The sequence below is a fragment of the Sceloporus occidentalis genome, unplaced genomic scaffold (genome assembly GCF_023333645.1).
Source record: "Sceloporus occidentalis isolate IW3139 unplaced genomic scaffold, rSceOcc1.0.p SCAF_3, whole genome shotgun sequence".
Lineage (NCBI taxonomy): Eukaryota > Metazoa > Chordata > Lepidosauria > Squamata > Phrynosomatidae > Sceloporus > Sceloporus occidentalis.
Window position 1 is genome coordinate 62035353 of NW_028316983.1, and position 16343 is coordinate 62051695.

General features: G+C 40.9%; 1 protein-coding gene across 1 annotated transcript; it reads left to right on the forward strand.

Moving 5' to 3' along the window:
- The first annotated feature begins 749 nt into the window (after positions 1-749).
- On the forward strand, positions 750-16061 carry LOC149316039 (uncharacterized). The gene is made up of 8 exons (XM_089518600.1): positions 750-807; positions 2834-3238; positions 4741-5151; positions 6066-6114; positions 8626-8667; positions 9027-9130; positions 11291-11346; positions 14210-16061. Exons 1-8 carry the CDS (start codon positions 762-764, stop codon positions 14444-14446), a joined length of 1350 nt encoding a protein of 449 aa, XP_089374726.1. The 5' UTR covers positions 750-761; the 3' UTR covers positions 14447-16061.
- Positions 16062-16343: the final 282 nt, after the last annotated feature.

Sequence of the window (16343 nt, forward strand, 5' to 3'; positions counted from 1 at the left end):
ACCCTAAGTATACATGCCATGCTTCTGATTCTGGTTGATGGATCTTGAACATCTTAGACAAAGTAGATTTCATAGGCTTACAGTCTACCTGACAAGTGTAGCTTGTCTGGATCTCAAGGGCTGCATCATGCAGTTGTGGCTGCTGTTTTAGAAAGTGAAGTTGCATCAACCCTGGTTACTTTAGGAGGGGCTGGCTGTTTCTACCCCAGATAAGTTCTTTTTCAGCCAAAGTTTTGCAGCTGAAGAAACTCAAAAGATTTGGGGTGGGAGGTATTTGCTTCGCTGATAGTGGTTCCAAGGGGCTTACTGGACCCTCCCCCCTACACAATGCCTATCCCTGATTTAAATTATGGGTTCTATCACAGCACACATATCCAAGCACCATGCCAATGCAGGCACACATGCACAAATACATACATGCATGCACAGGGATAGAGATATCTACACGGTAATGGCATGTATTTTGAAATTGCACTACTTATCCCACAATACAGTGTAGCAACAGGAAGAACTGGCCTTATCAGTCACTGTTCAGCTGAATGTTTTGTCTGTTAGGGTACATCTGGAAAGCAATTGCCCACAGTCAGACAACTCATTAATTCTAAAATTAAGAACATTTTTAGATGCTCTTCCCACAGATCCAACCCAGCACTGCTGATTTGGAAGAATAAGTGACAGGCAATGACCAAGATAATTCACTTCCTGAGAGGGAAAATTCAGTGGCGCACTACTCTACAGTCTAAACTAAGTTCAACTACAGGATGGAAGGATTCTCAGATCTCCTGCTAATGGTGTTAATTCTAACAGGTATGGTAAAGAATTATGCCCTTTCATGGTCATCAGTATAGAACACAGTAATATGGTGCTGAATTAAATGAAGCAATTAGAGACCTTACTCATTTATTTCTGTAATTAATACTTTTTTGTAACTGGCAGAAAATTTTGTTCCCACGTTATTGTTTGAGAGAGGACGTAATTTTATGCATACCAATTCAGAAATAAGGCCCATTGACTTAAATGGGGTTTAATTCTAGGCATGTTATTGGTAGATTTCCTGTTTCAGCCCTGAGCTGAACTAGATAATCTTTGGGGTACCTTCCAACTCTGCCATTTAATGGCCAGAATTCTACAGTGGGAAAGAAGTTCATGCAGTGGCTTGCACCATGAACAGTTTTACATTCTTTGCATTCACACAGGGGGTAGAAATAGCAGTGGTAGTGGTAAGAGGAAGAGATGGCTTTATCTGGAATGTCCAAGGGCCCCTTTGAAACCAGGCATTTGAGAAATAGGTGTCAGAGCCAACCTCCTTCTCCCTCCTTGCCATAAGTCAAAAGGTGACCTGAAGGCATATACACAATCACATACATAAAAACAGCCAACATTATTATTTCTGCTTTTGACTTCACTTCTCTCAAGAAATTAATTGGTTGCCATCAATAGATGGCTCAAAATTACAGTGAGAAGTCCAGAAAAAGTTCTGGAAGGGCTAAATATGCCTTTAAAAAGTGCTGCATGACTCCCCCCCCCCCCCTTTGTCCCCATGCTTGGTTAAAAATGTATTAATGTACTATTTTTTTTCCCCGTTGCCAGAGAGCTGGAGAGAGTTATTTGTTGGATTTTTGCCTCAGGTGCCGAAATAGTTTATTTGGACTTGGGAACTATGTGCCATGTCTTTGGGAGGAGGCACTATTTTCTACTACACCTCAGCAAAAAAGGCTTGGGCTGACTGCATGGATGAATCCTCTGTTTATATTAATATATTGGCAAATGACTATAGACCACAGTGTTAATTCATCTATCCAATTCCATTCCATTTGAGGTCAGGTGCATTTTCTTCTCATTTTCTAGTAGAAACCAAAACAGATCTGTGATCATTCAAAAAACAAAAATTATCTCTCTGGTACCGACCTATATTTAACACATGCAGAAAACGACACACAGGGGCTGCAATCTTGTATGGCTCAGCATAGCATAGTAGCTTTGCATATGGACCTATGCTAGGCTGAGCCATATACCATTCCATACTAGAAGGAGGCTGGATTAGAAAATCGTCTGGCCATGTCTCTATAGCTCTCACTACAGGGACATAGCCAGACACTTCTCAGACAGTTCAGAAGAATCACAGTAAGTTGTGGGGCGGGAAGACTTTGGGCTCTGGGAAGGCAGGGAGGGAGGGAGGGAATACCAACCTCTTGAATGACCCCCCCCCCCGAAGGATATATGCAAGTATAAGGGAAATGTACACATGCATATGCCAGTTAACAGGATGTCAGCCAGGACATTTCACAATCTGAAATGCAGAATCCTGCACTAGAATGCTAAACCAGAGGCAAGAGAAACCTTGTCTAGGATCACTGCCATATCTTGCATAGCCCATATCAGGCCTGTGCTTGCTGTTACTAGGAGCAGGGACTCTTGAGAATCAGCATACGCAGGAACTGCATGGAACATGGATGCACACTTTTCTACCTTCAATGTCATGTCTTGGAGATACTCAGTTTCTCTTCTGTCATGTTAAATGAGGAGTGGGCAACATGCACACAGTGGACCACATTAGCCCTTAAGGGTCTTTTGCTTTCTTTCTTTCTTTCTTTCTTTCTTTCTTTCTTTCTTTCTTTAGGTCTCTCACTGCCTGCAGATGATTCTTTTTAATTGCTATCAAGGTTTGCTGTGAAAAACTGGAGGAAAATTGCTGAGCACACTATAGTCAGAAGCATACTTGGTATCATGACTAGTATTTTATTTTATAATCTATTTACCTGGTTAATGTAAGGTTAAAATGATATTTGTCAATTACTTAGATTTACACATATTTTTTCTGTTCATGTTACAGAGCCTTTTGTGGCTAGTGAAACATATTCATCTCCAATGTCCATAAGCCCATCCTTTGTAAGTACACAAAAGAGTACAGAAGAGGTGATGCTAAAACAAGGAATGTCCCTCAGAATAACAGCTTTCTGTGCCTATCAATATTTTCAAGGAGAGATGGTGTGGTGCAAAGAAACAGAGGAGAAAGAATGTGATGTTAATGAACCTCTCAGCCATTCAGGAGCAGGTGGATGGAAATTTCTACCTACTAAACCCAACCAAAAGATCACACTGGAGGGTCCAAGAAATGGGTGTCTTTCTTTACTCATGACAGCTCTTCAGGTAGAAGATTCAGGGACATACTGGTTTGGACTTCTTATTGGCCTGAATATGGTCTCATGGAAGAAAATCAAAGTAGTGGTTCATGAAAGTAAGTACTTGCAGGCAAATGAGCTAGGGTTTTTTTGTTTTGTTTTGTTTCGTTTTGTTTTTGATGAACAAAAGCAGTGAGCTGCAGTGACTAAACATATTTACAAAATCATTACCTCAAAAACCTGCTAGGAGCATACATTGGTTTTGGACCACTGTAACTGTCATGGCTTTTCTTGAGGAATCTTGGGGATTTTAATATCTGAATACAGTTACATTTCTTTGTTAGAGATCTCTCCCCCACCCTCCCCAAAATAACAGTTCCCATGGTTCCTGGGGAGGGAAATTACTATTAATCATTCCAAATCTGCAGCAGTGATGTGTCCATAATACTTTGTTAAGAAAAGAATCACTCCATGGACATTATCAATACCCTAGTTTAACATTAGACAGGTTTTCCTGCCCTAAGTCCTGCATGCAGTGCCAGTTGGTTCCATAAACATGTTTCCCTGCATTAATCCACATCTCACCATGTGGGGATGATGATTTTTCTAGTGGTGAGAAGACTGAAACTTTTCCTTCCTTCAGTGCTTTCAGCACCTTGGTCAGGATAAACATACCCAAAACAAATCCATTTATAATAAGCCCCTTAAAACTGGCACAACACAACACAAAGGTGCTTCACATTATGCTTTCACCAAAGTAAACATATATAAAATTAATCTGCATCAGTGGCATCCCCATGCTGGGTGTCACCCAGTGCAGGGGGGTTGTTGGGAGGGGGCAGCAGTAGCAGCCAAAAGAGCAACACTGGCCCTCCATGCTTCACTGCAGTGTGCAGCCCTCCTGCTCTTTCATTCCCAGGCTTTCTCTCCTAGGAGGAAGCTCGGGCTTGGAGCAATGACACCACTGGCAAGGGCACATGTGCGATCCTCCTGCTCCTCTGGTCCCAGGCTTTCTCCTGGAGCAGCTGACAAGAGTGCACATGAGCCCCTCCTTCCCTGGAGAGAGAGGAGGACCCAACCAGGTGTCACCCTCTTCTGGGTGTCACCCGGTGTGGTCTAAATCACACACACACACACACACACACACACACACACACACACACACTCCACTGATTTGCATTAGTCTTTCTAGCCTTTTTCTGCTTATTGATTTCCACACATGGGAAAACATCTAAGAACCAAGCTGTTACACTAGGGAAAATGGATCATTGGATTGATAGTATATTTGTTGATGTTGCATTCCTTCAAGTTGTTTCCAACTTATGTCAACCTAAGGCAATTCTATCATGGAGTTTTCTTGGCGAGGTTTGTTTAGAGAGCTTAGACATTGCCATCTTCTCAGGCTGAATGAGCGTGACTTGCCCAAGGTCACCCAGTGGTTCCCATAGCTGCGTCAGGATTCAAACCTTGGTCTCCAGAGTCCTAGTCCAATGCTCAAATCATTACATCATGCTAGCTGTCATATAATATAATATATAGTATATAGAAAATATTCAATAGTGTTGACAGTATATAGGAAAAGTCAAAATCCTTTGCACATATTTTATTATTCTCCTAGGTCTTCTGGTACCTAGTAAGCCTTTACAACCAACAACATCTATGACGCCAGCTTTTTTAAGGCCTAGTGTGTCAGGAAGTAAACTAAAAGAAGTGATCAAGGTACAAGGAGAAGCCCTCATCTTGGAAGCTTTCTGTTCCGAGCAAGATGTACAAGCAGAGAAAGTCTGGTGCAAAGGTGACCTGCTAAAAGAATGTGATGTTGACAAACCTGTAAGCCTCTCAGGAACAGGATGGAAGCATCTGACCCCTAAACCAAACCAAAGAGTTGTACTATTGGTTTCAAGAAATGGCTGTGTTTATTTTTTCATATCCTCTCTTCAAATAGAAGACTCAGGAATATATTGGTTGGGGATTCTTAAGGACCTGCGTATTATCCCTGTAAGAAAAATCAAAGTGATAGTTCAAAAAGGTGAGTACTTGTAGATGAGTGAGTGGATGTCTTCTACATACAAGAGGAGTTTCTGAAGAAATGCAGAGCCTTTTATGCATGGGTGGGTGGACATGGTACAGACTTACTGGTAATGTACTTTAGTCTGCAGATGGTTGAGCATATTTGCACAAAACAAAACAAAAACGGTGAATATGTGTCCTAGCAAAGACTTTGCTCCAAATTTGTCATATTTTTAGAAAATATGTTCAGCCATTTTTATTCCCCCGTGGAACATTCAAACTTGTTTGTTGTTGTTGTTGTTGTTCCTATTGTACTTTCAAGTCATTTCTGATTTATGGCAACCCTAAGGCATGGGGTTTTCTTGGCAGGATTTGTTCAGAGGAGGTTTGCCGTTGCCTTTCCCTGAGGCTGAGAGCATGTTACTTGCCCAAGGTTTGAGTGTGTGACTTGCCAGTGGGTCTTATGGTCCCCAGAGTCACAGTCAACACTCATACAACTACTTGTTACTCTCCCATAAATAGCCTAAAGTGGCACAGTCCAATGAAGATTTAATTGATTCTTCTGCCTCGATCTTATTGAAGAGGTGGGGTAGAAATAATTTTTATTATTATTATTATTATTATTATTATTATTATTATTATTATTCAGACTAATTCTCAGTGACAGTTTGCAAGGAAAAATTGAAAGGCACTGTCAGGGAAACTTTCATTACTGGAATGAGAAAGGAGCAACTTTTTGTAAAGAGTATGAAGTAGTAACATTGCCAGTTTCCCTAAAAGGAAGATGCAGAGTATTCTAAAGATCTATAATTAAGAATGTTGAGAATAAGGAAACAAAACAACAAAGACAGCTAGATCCATAAACATCTGTGAAGAGTAATAATGACAAAACCAGAAGTTTTACTCTCTTTTACTATACAATTTTATTTTCAGAACAGAAAAATAATGGCATTGTGACAGTTACCAGTGAAGATGAACAAAGGTACCAATATTACATTTATAATCAGAATGCATCATGGTTAGAGATGTGTGCATATTGCAGCAGTTACTCATTCTACCTTCCTGTGTTCCCCTACCATTTGGTTCAAATAAACAATGCAAGCAAAAGTGCAACTGCAGGGTTTGACTTTTCAACTCACAAAAGCTGAAAACTATGTCCACATGCAAGTTTTATGTTACCCTACAGGAGGTTGTGCCCTGCAAAGTCCAGTCTCCATCACCACCACCCTTTGAGCAATGTAATTTGTTTTTATGTTATTACACTTTGATAGGCAAAGCTTTAAAACTCTGCTTGACTTCAGTGCATGTGTGAGTGTGCTATTTTGTTAGTTTGTACATTGATCACACATGCACAGAAGAAAAACAGCTGGATTTGAGAAATCAAGTTGAGAGTACTGAGAGGAACTGCTCCCTTTCTGTGCCATATTTGGGCAAACATCAGCTCCTCTGCACCTTCAAAATGAAGGGAGAAATGGCTGTCCCAGAATCAGTCAACATCCATTTGTCTCCCTTGGATCCAAGTTAGTCTCTCACTTACAGTATTTATAGATGCCTCTAGTCTTTGGGTGAGTGGGAGAGAGGATGCAGCATTGTTTAGATCTTGTTAGCATTAGCTATTCATAATCCTGTGATGATGATTCTTCTGACATGGAGTGGGGTAGTGCATATTTTGGGGAAAGAGCCAGAAAGGTTTAAAGTAAGAAATATTGAGGAACCAACTGGAGAAAGAAATGGAAGCTGGAGGCAGTGGCATCACTAGAGTTGGCATCGATCCAGTGCAGTAACTCTTGCTGTCAATCCTAGCCACCCTTCTCTGCCAGCCAGGCCCCCTCTGCCATGGTGGGAGTGAGGTGCTGCTGCCATCCAGCACTCCTTCCCAGTAGAGCTGCTGCATGAGTGGGAGAGGGAGGCAACTTGCTTCCCTGCCTGGCCAGCAGACCTGCCCAAGCCAGAAGGCAACCCCTTCCCATTAGTGGCCAGAGGTTGCTGCCACTCAGCATCTTTTTCCACATCTGGCATGACTGTTGCACAAGTAGGAGAGAAAGGTGATTCACTTTCCCACCTGGCCAGCAGAGCTGGAAGGCAGCTCTTCCCACCAGCTGACATTGGTGGGCATGAGCTGCTGTTGCCACCCAGCACCTTTTTCACAGCTCAGCCAGTAACCCTTCCAGACCTGGATGGAGCTGCTAGGCAGTGGCAGAACCCAACCCATCCCTACCAGTGGCCACAACCAATGAAGGGCAGAGGCACCCTGGCTGTCAGAGGAAGGTGACAGTGGGGTCTTGGGAGCAACCACTCCGCTGAGTGTTCTTCCCCCTGTGGGGTATCACCCAGTATGGTCCACATCCTCTGCATCCCCTTAATAATGCCCTTGGCTGGTGGATACGGGCAGTCAATTCAGGGACTAGATACAGAAGAGGATGAGAAATAGAAACAGAGGCAAGAAAGTAAGGAAAGCCAAATAGCATTGGAAGAATTTTAAAAAAGGTCAGGAGAATGGTTAGGAAAGCAGGGAACTGTAAGGTGTATGTGTGCATGTGTAAGAGGCAGGGGTTACTGAAAGCCATGTGTGTGGGGAGAGGATGGGTGCCTTTAGAAACAGAAGTGAACTGTGTGGAAAGTCTGCCATGGGGAGGAGGAACAGAGGCAGACTGTCAACCTGCTAGCAACTTAGATAGTGCTATATATTCCTGCGTTAGTTATTTTTTTCAGTGGTCAATGATGTCACAATTCTCTACTGACTTCATGCAAGGACAAAACTCCCACCGAACCCATCTTTTAGCTGCTGCATCACCTCCAACTGCCAAATATGTGGCCAATGGAGAGCAAGGGAAAAGTGGACGAGTGTCCAGCTATGTTTTTATTTGGTAGTTCCACCTGTACGGAGCTTGGTGATATATCTTCTGACCCAGAGTCTTGGCCATAACTTATTTTAGAGGTCTTGCAGCAAGTAGACTGATTACCTTAAGTAAAGGTATTTCTAGGTTTAACTTCTAACTGTCCAAAAGTGTACATTTTCTTTCTAGTCCTATCGTTTTTTAATCTTCCAGCATACCAGTTTCTGTCACAGCCTACAAAATTAACACACACTCATGGATACCAAACTCAAGTGTACAAGGATAGAGAGGAACAATTCTCTGGGAAAACACATAGGCGCAAAATGCTATGCTGATGCAACATGGCTCCTCTTTCCTGCTACTGCTTGGAGTATAAACCTGTGCCTACTTAGTAGCAAGCTCGCTCTGTTGCATAAAATGAAAATCAAAGCAGGCTACATTTTTTCCACCACAGTTTAGCGGATAAAGAAAGTACAGTAATCTCTTTACCATGAAAGAGACACACATTGATAGTGTATATATGTGTATGTATGCAAGTGTGGGAGTGGCTGAGTGTGTATGGAGTGAATGGTGTGCGTGTAGGTATTATGCATAAGAATGAGGAAGCAATCCTTTTCAAGCTAATGTTCTGAATGTTCGGTGGCCTTTTCTCCCAGCCCAGAACCAAGTGTGATAATTCCTATCTCTTCTGAACCACGGTAAGACCCTAATCTTCCATTTAGTTAAACTCAGGCCTGGCAAAACAGAAGGCTCAGTAGCAAAGTAAATAAATGTCAGCACATCCGCTCCAGTGGGTAAAAGTCATCACTGACCATGATGAGCACTTGTAGCTCTCTTTCTTTATGGCCTGCACTTAGCATGGTAATCTCTATCTGCACCTCTTTTCTGGTACACTATTATGCTGCAAACCTCACACCATTTGTATGCTCCTAACCTCCTCTGAAAGCAAGGTAAAACTTAATTATGTACTGCAGGTACAAAAGGTATCCTGGCAAATTTATCAGGTACCCATTTCTGCTCAGGGCTGATTTAATTAATACATTGTGAATTGTTTCAGAGTTTACCAAGTTATCTTGATTCTGGGCTCCATTGTGGTTGGCATAACAATTATTGCAGTTCTCACATTAGTTGTCACGATGCTCCTCAAGGGGAAAATGAGAGGTAAGGTTCAGCTTCTTTTGTCTTCACAAAGCTCAGTTCTATTTTTAAAAGTTCAGTTCTTAATGCTTCAATTTAATAGCATCGAATAGGAATTTTAATGAATAGATGTGTACATTATGTAGCACGACAACATTATGTAGCATGACATAGTCTTGGAAGTTACGAACAATGCAGCTACCAGTAACAATTTACTCATCTATAATGATGGTGTAGTTTATTTTAAAAAGTAAAATAACAAGTGAGAACAAAGTTATTTTATTGATGTAGTAAGTAAACTTTCTCAGTCATTTTTTTAAATGTTACCCTTAAAGGGCACTTTTAGGCATTTTTAAAGTTATTTGGCAAGAATCTTTCAAGTTTTATGCACTCTCTTATATCAATTCTGGCCGGAATCCTGTTGGGCAGTTACTAATGTGTAACCTACAATTACACATTTGGAACTGCTACATATTCACAGCCCCTATATAGTCCCTAGTTTAGGGGCCATGTAGTAACCAAGGAAGTTTCCAAACCCTACTTACTAGTAAGCAGCTGCTGGGATCAATGGAGGCTCATTCCCCTGTCAGTCAAGAAGCAGCTGCCTGACATCCCCACCCCATGCATGGATGTGAGTACCCTCTGGTGCAAGGGGGATTTGTGGCATGGGTTTTTTTTTCTGCCTGTCATACTAGAGATCACTCATAGGAGAAGGTGCGAATGTCAGGGTGTCACTCCTTGACTGACAGGAGAATGGACACCAGTCAATCCCAGTGGCTGTTTACCAGTAAATGCAGTCCAGAGAAAGTCTAGATGGAATCCACTATGTAGCACCATAGTTATGGTGCTACATAGTATATAATGGTCATACAGGATTCCCCCAAATATCTTTTAAAAGAGAACTGAAGAAAAACAAAAAAGATTTAAGCAAACAACAAGTTATCTTTTTTCCCCTTAGACACTGCAACAAATAGTGAGAAATTACCCTTAAGCACTATAATGAATATTATGAATTTTCCCCCAAAAGAGTTTTTTTAAGCTGAAACTGTCATATTTATTGTTGTAGACTTTGCCATTTCAAGTTGCTTTGCATTTATTGATATTTTCATTTCTAAACTACAGTAAAAAAAATAAATAAATAAAGTTTCTGTGCTAGGAAAACAGAATTCAGGGCTCTTTTGTGTCAATTGACTATAATCATTTCTTCATGTTACGGGGCACATGTTGTGAGCTTCACTTATTATTGCTTTCATTGTTTATTAATGCTGTACAAGAAATGCACAATGAATTAATTTGTCTTGTGAAGCAGTTCATTTTAAAAACAGCTGCAAACTAGAAATGAGTTCCTTGCCTGTCTCTGGACAGAAGGAGACAAATTACAGGCATTTGCACTGATAAAGAAATTAAGTGTCCAGCCTCAAATATTCAAAAATGTACAAATGACTGAAAATGTTTAGTGTTTGTTTACAATTTATTAAATCAAGCAACATTTGCCAACCTCTGGAATGGTGTTTTAGCTTCTTACATTTTGTTAGAATGTCAAAAATGTTTTATTCAAGGGTTTTGTATTATTTTGAGTTTCAGGGTTTTTTTTAGAAAAAGTCACTCCATCCTCCATTAGTAAAGAGGGTGTGCAATGTATGGGTGTGCTAAGAAAACAAGAAAAGAGATAGACCAGAACTGAAAATAGCTAGAACTTCTCATTGCTTCCTTACAGATTGAAATAGCCAAAAATTATAACCTTTAATTACAACAAAAAAATTACGACCATTAATGTTCTGCAATATCTTATTGCATGTGACTATTTCAGGGTCAGAGTCAATAGTTTTTTCATTTGCCACAGTCCACTCTTTATCAAAAACAACAGGATGAGTTCCAAATATATTACCTGAACTTACTTAAAGCCTTGCAAAAGCCACAAAAAGCTTTTACTTTAACGTTTACAAATCTGTAAATGCAAGCAGAATAATTTCTTGTTTTATATATAAGATAACCAGGATGACCAATGAGTGTATATTCAATAAAGGATGCAACTAATCATGGCTGGCTGATGCAATATGGCATGTGTTTGGCACATTCCCACATTTAGGTATCTGCTTGTTTTTGGTATTCAGCAAAAACTATAATATAAGTGGCCCATAAATAGGTACGTTTATATACTAAATGTGACTCTCTTCTTGATAGCAGCAGATGACCTGAATTTTGGTGATAACCCAAATTGTAGAGTAATAACATTGCAGGTAAGTTCTCTTTTCATGTTAGGAGAAAATTGAAAATTAATTATATGAGCATTATCAGTTTCCAAAGGGCTTGTACATACAGTTAAGCATTGCATTCCTAGGCCCCATTCCCACTGACCCATTTAACGTGGGTGGAACTGGGTAGATCCAGATGCCCCTCCCCCGAATCTCTCCATTAGCGAGTGCCCACTACGATTTGAGGGGCATTTTAACCCGAATGCCTTATCGGGTTTAACTTGAGGGCGCCTGCTGCCAATCAAGCAATCGTCATAGGTGACGTTTGCAGGGGCATCGGAAGTGTGCTTCCCCCCTCCTTTTTTTTTAAAGAGCCATGCACAAAATGCCCCAAAGTGCGCACATTTTGTCAATTTAAAATCTCTTTTGTGTGTGTGTGTGTGTGGGCATTTGGGTCAGTGCAGGCTATTATCTGCCCTTGGCCCCATTTTCAACCCCAAAATGCAAGCTAATGCATCCTGTATCCCCAGCTCCTTGCCACCCCAGAATGTAATAATAATAATAACAACAACAACAACAACAACAAATTCCTCACCTCGGAAATGCCAAAAAAGGATGTGATTGTCATGCATTCTTTTTTGCTTTTAAAAGCAATTCAGGGCTGCCCCTGAATTCCTTGCAAAAGCATGTATCGTTTTGCCAATTTGCCAAATTGACAAGAGCAACAAATGTAACATTCGAATTATAGCATTGATTCGCAAAGGAAAAAAAGTCTAGCCTATTTGCAACATTTCCCCTTTGCCAGCAAATGAAAGGGAAAGGGAACAAGCTGCCAGCCACGTTCTATCTATCTATATATCTGCCTCAAGAAAAAACAAAACAAAACATGCACACATTTTGTCAAAATTAATTTTAAAAAAATAAAAAAGGGAGGAAAGTGCCTGATGGGAGCTCTGTTCATGCCCTGCCTTTGACCTGACCTGAACTGACCCCTTTCCTCCTGCTTACACTTTGCCATTGCCTTCCACTGAGGCTGAGAGAGAGTGACCTGTCAGTTCCAGCTAAAGTAGACCCATGGAATCAACTGGAAATAAAAGGGAAATGCAGCGCAGACATTCTGACTGTAGCATCTGCATACAACACAAATAATAATAATAATAATCCAGGAGCAAGAGGAAATAAAGCACAAGCAAGCACACAGACATGTCACCCAAAAAATCATGCACATAAAGTCAGAAATAAAAGAGGCTCCTTCTGCTGCAGCTGGATTTCCCTACATCCCCCGGCTTAGCCCCACAGCCTTATTTCCCTGGGCAATCTTCCTCCTCCTCTTTCCTTTCGACCCTCCCCTCCCAAGCTGCCCTGGCTCCTTCCTCCTCCTCCTCCTGCTCCGTTAGAGAATGCCCTCCATGGCTCCCTTCTTCCCAGGGCTCCCTCCTCCTCCTCCTCCTCCTCCATCATCACTTTCTCCACTCCTCCTCCCTCTTACAGCCCTTTGCAGCCCCAAAGTCACCCTGATTTCCTCCCCTTTTGCCTCCTGTCAGCCTCCAGTCCTTCGGCTCTTTCCTCCTCCTTCTCTTCCTCCCCCTCCCCTCGGATGAGGGGAGGGAATGCTCTGACCTCTGCCCGCCCTCCGACCCTAATCCCTCCCTGAATTTGCCCCGAACATGATCGAGGGCAAGTTCATATTTCGCGGAACCCGGGTCTTTTGTGAAAAGACGGATTTTAGCCCAATTCTGGATACCCCAGGGTAAGGGGCATTTCCTTGTGCAAACCTCGACATGGATTGTGACAGAATCAGGCCCAATATGAACACGTGCAAATTTCGAATCCTGAACCGGGTTAAAATGTAGTCTGAATGGCCCCTAGTTTATCAGATCTGAGGGAATTCTAGGGGTTATATCTGTAGTATTGTAAAAACTGCAGTCTCTTCCAGGGAAAGAAAAAACTATTTTTTGTTTATGTGTTTTGTTTAACTTCTTAAAAAATAAACAACTCCCCATTCCTGGCATTAAGTTGTACTAGGTAATGTTTACTGTCGAGGCTGTAAAGCCCAGATTCAGTAATGTACGCCAGTAATTGATTCTCAATTACTGGAGGGTTTATTGTGGAGTACAGGAAATTAATTTAATTCATAGCCACATGCAATGCCAGTAAAATTTTCTTTCTGATAATATCTCATTCACACAATTTTCAGTAATGTAACACAAGAGGAGTGTGCATTTGTGTATATTTGTGGACTTTTTTAAAAAAACCTGTGTTTCACATAAGATTTGTACTAGGTCCTGGACAGAAGAGTACTATGATTATGTCCGTTTAAGCAGGAAAATAAAACAACTGCTGTTAGAATTGCCATTGAGGCTATGGTCCTATGGTCACAGGAACATCCTATGGTCCTTGGAACATCCTATATGGCTCGTGAGTCACCCAATATAGTGGTTCTCCTTTTCCTCCCATAGAAAGGTAAAAACTCCACCTCCTCATATACACTTTAGTACCATTTAATAGTTTCCTCTCCACTACCTCAAACACAAATATTTTTGCCTCTTGCTTCCAGCTTAAAAGCCTGTGATGTTGGGTAATAATGTACCTACTATCTACCTACAGCAGATACATTCATTCAACTGGCAGCTCAACTAGACCAGAAGTGATGAATCTATAACTCTTTACAAATGTTGGACTAGAGGTTCTCCACCGCCTAAATTGGCCTGTTAGAAGAAAGACTATTAAACTATTAGAATTAGAATGTATCTACAGTTTTAAAAGACAAACTCAGAACACACACTAAAACTAATATGGATGGCAAGAGAAAATTGCTTCTATAGAGTTCAGAATGGGGATTTGGTCTTAGAGGTGAAATATGGCTGCTTTCTTAAAAATACTCTTTGGTTTTCTTCCCAATTTTCAGATACATGATGTCAATGCTGCCAAAAGTATCTCAAGAAAAGAAATGAATGCAGTATATGCCATACCAAACAAGCCCAAATCAAGGATAGAGGACATTACATACGTCAACACAAAGTTTCCACTGAGGTCAAATATCATGAAACATCACAGTGAGCCACATGGCGTGCTTCCCTCTCCGGGATCTGTAGAGTATGCAAACATCATCTTTGGATCAAGAATTCCACATATTACGGACTAAAGACAAACTGAGCTGAATCTGGCCTCTCCTTTTTACAAATTCAAGGTTGATCTTCTGAAATGTAATAGTGAGATGAAAGTACCTTTGTTTCAGAGCTAAAAGATATATTCAAGATCTTCCTCTAGCTTCTGTGCAGTGCTCTACTATTTTAAGAGCTAGTAGGCTAATCTAACGGCCTTCAAATCCACTATCTAGAACCAGTGTGCAGGCCAATTCACATAGTCAAATGCCCCTTGATTATATGAATTCACCCTACCATTAGAAAAAGTGAAACAACCCAAAATATCAAATGCAGGGGTGGGCAGAATCTCCTGCCATTCTTCCAGATACCTCAGTTACACCCCTTTTGAAGGCCAGAAATGTATATAAAGCCTTCTCTGCACCTCCTAAATTATCTCACTGACTTCAAGTCCTAACGACACTGTCCCATCATGAAGAATACTAGTCCAATGTGTTTATGTTTGTCAAATGGAGCACCATCTTGTCCTTTGCCTGTCACAACAAAAGATCCTAATATAGTAGACAGGACCATGTAATCACGGGAGGGAATGGCTGAATTGGGCTTTACATAGGAAATCAACCACTCTTAATCACAATTTGAGTAACAAGAGTATAGAATAAGCTCTTTTAAAAAAAAAAAATCCAAATCCAAGTACTACACATACTGTGAATAGCCCCTTCTGTGTAAATGTAATTGAAACACAACATATAATATTTGTATGATGTTGTTTAAAAAGAAAAAAAGAACTAAACCAATTTCCCTGCAAGACGCAACCTACCCACCAGAAAACTTATCTTTCCTTGGGTTCTTGCTCAGAAAAAGACCCTAGATAATATAGTTACGTTGTTGTATTATAGCTGTGCTTATTTAAGAACAAAATGAATCTTAGAATCATAGAATCGTAGAGTTGGAAGAGACCGCAAGGGCCATCCAGTCCAACCCCATTCTGCCATGCAGGAAATCCAAATCAAAGCATCCTCGACAGATGGCCATCCAGCCTCTGCTTAAAGACCTCCAAGGAAGGAGACTCCACTACACTCCGAGGGAGTTTGTTCCACTGTCAAACAAGAACAAACACAGAAGGTCTCTGTCGGGTATGCTTTGATTGAGAGTTCCTGCATGACAGGAGGCTTCGACTGGATGGCCCTTGTGGTCTCTTCCAACATATGATTTTATGATTAAATGCAGAAATATCCTAATGATTAGCAAATGGAAATACAGGCGATCCGAATTTAACAAAAGGGATGTTCAGGGAAGGAGTCCAGATTCTCTGCTCACCCGTGGCCACCCCAGCTTACTTCCTGGTGTTTATTATCCTTTTCTGAGCTCCAGCATCTAATGTGTGTTCAACTACCTGAAAGCAGCTTCAAAAGCATCAGGGAGGTCAGCAGCAGACACAGGAATGCTTAAGCATTCCTCAGCCACATATCTGTTATGAAGTCACTATCAAATCCCAGCACCCCCTGGTGGTAACTGAGGCAGTGTTACATTTTAGTTGTATGGCACTCAAAGAATATTTGTACAGTAAATGTATAAAGAGGAATATATCTACTGTTTTGAAATGTAAATAATGCTTTATGTTTGTGGAATTTATTGAGTAAACATATCATCAAACTGATGGCTTCCTTGCATTCTCTTTCACCCTGAAAGGATATATTTTGGGCCAACATATAGTATTTATTATATTTATCTATTATATGACTCATGTACGTCTGAGTTATTACCGACTAAGACTATTGATTCACATCATGCCATCCTAAAATCACTGCAAGGCTGAAAAATTTAGACAATCTTGCTTCAAGATTTATATTGCAGGCACTTGCTACTGATTGCAATGAAACAGCTCATGACCCACAAGACAGTTTATCAGAAGAATGATGTCTTTCATCATATCAG

What these genes read in the sequence shown, in the direction of transcription:
- LOC149316039 (XM_089518600.1), top strand. Translation starts at nt 762, where the DNA reads ATGGAAGGATTCTCAGATCTCCTGCTAATGGTGTTAATTCTAACAG. An exon ending in AATGGTGTTAATTCTAACAG is followed by an intron (nt 808 to 2,833) that starts GTATGGTAAAGA and finishes TTCATGTTACAG; the next exon opens with AGCCTTTTGTGGCTAGTGAA. An exon ending in ACCAGTGAAGATGAACAAAG is followed by an intron (nt 6,115 to 8,625) that starts GTACCAATATTA and finishes CTTTTCTCCCAG; the next exon opens with CCCAGAACCAAGTGTGATAA.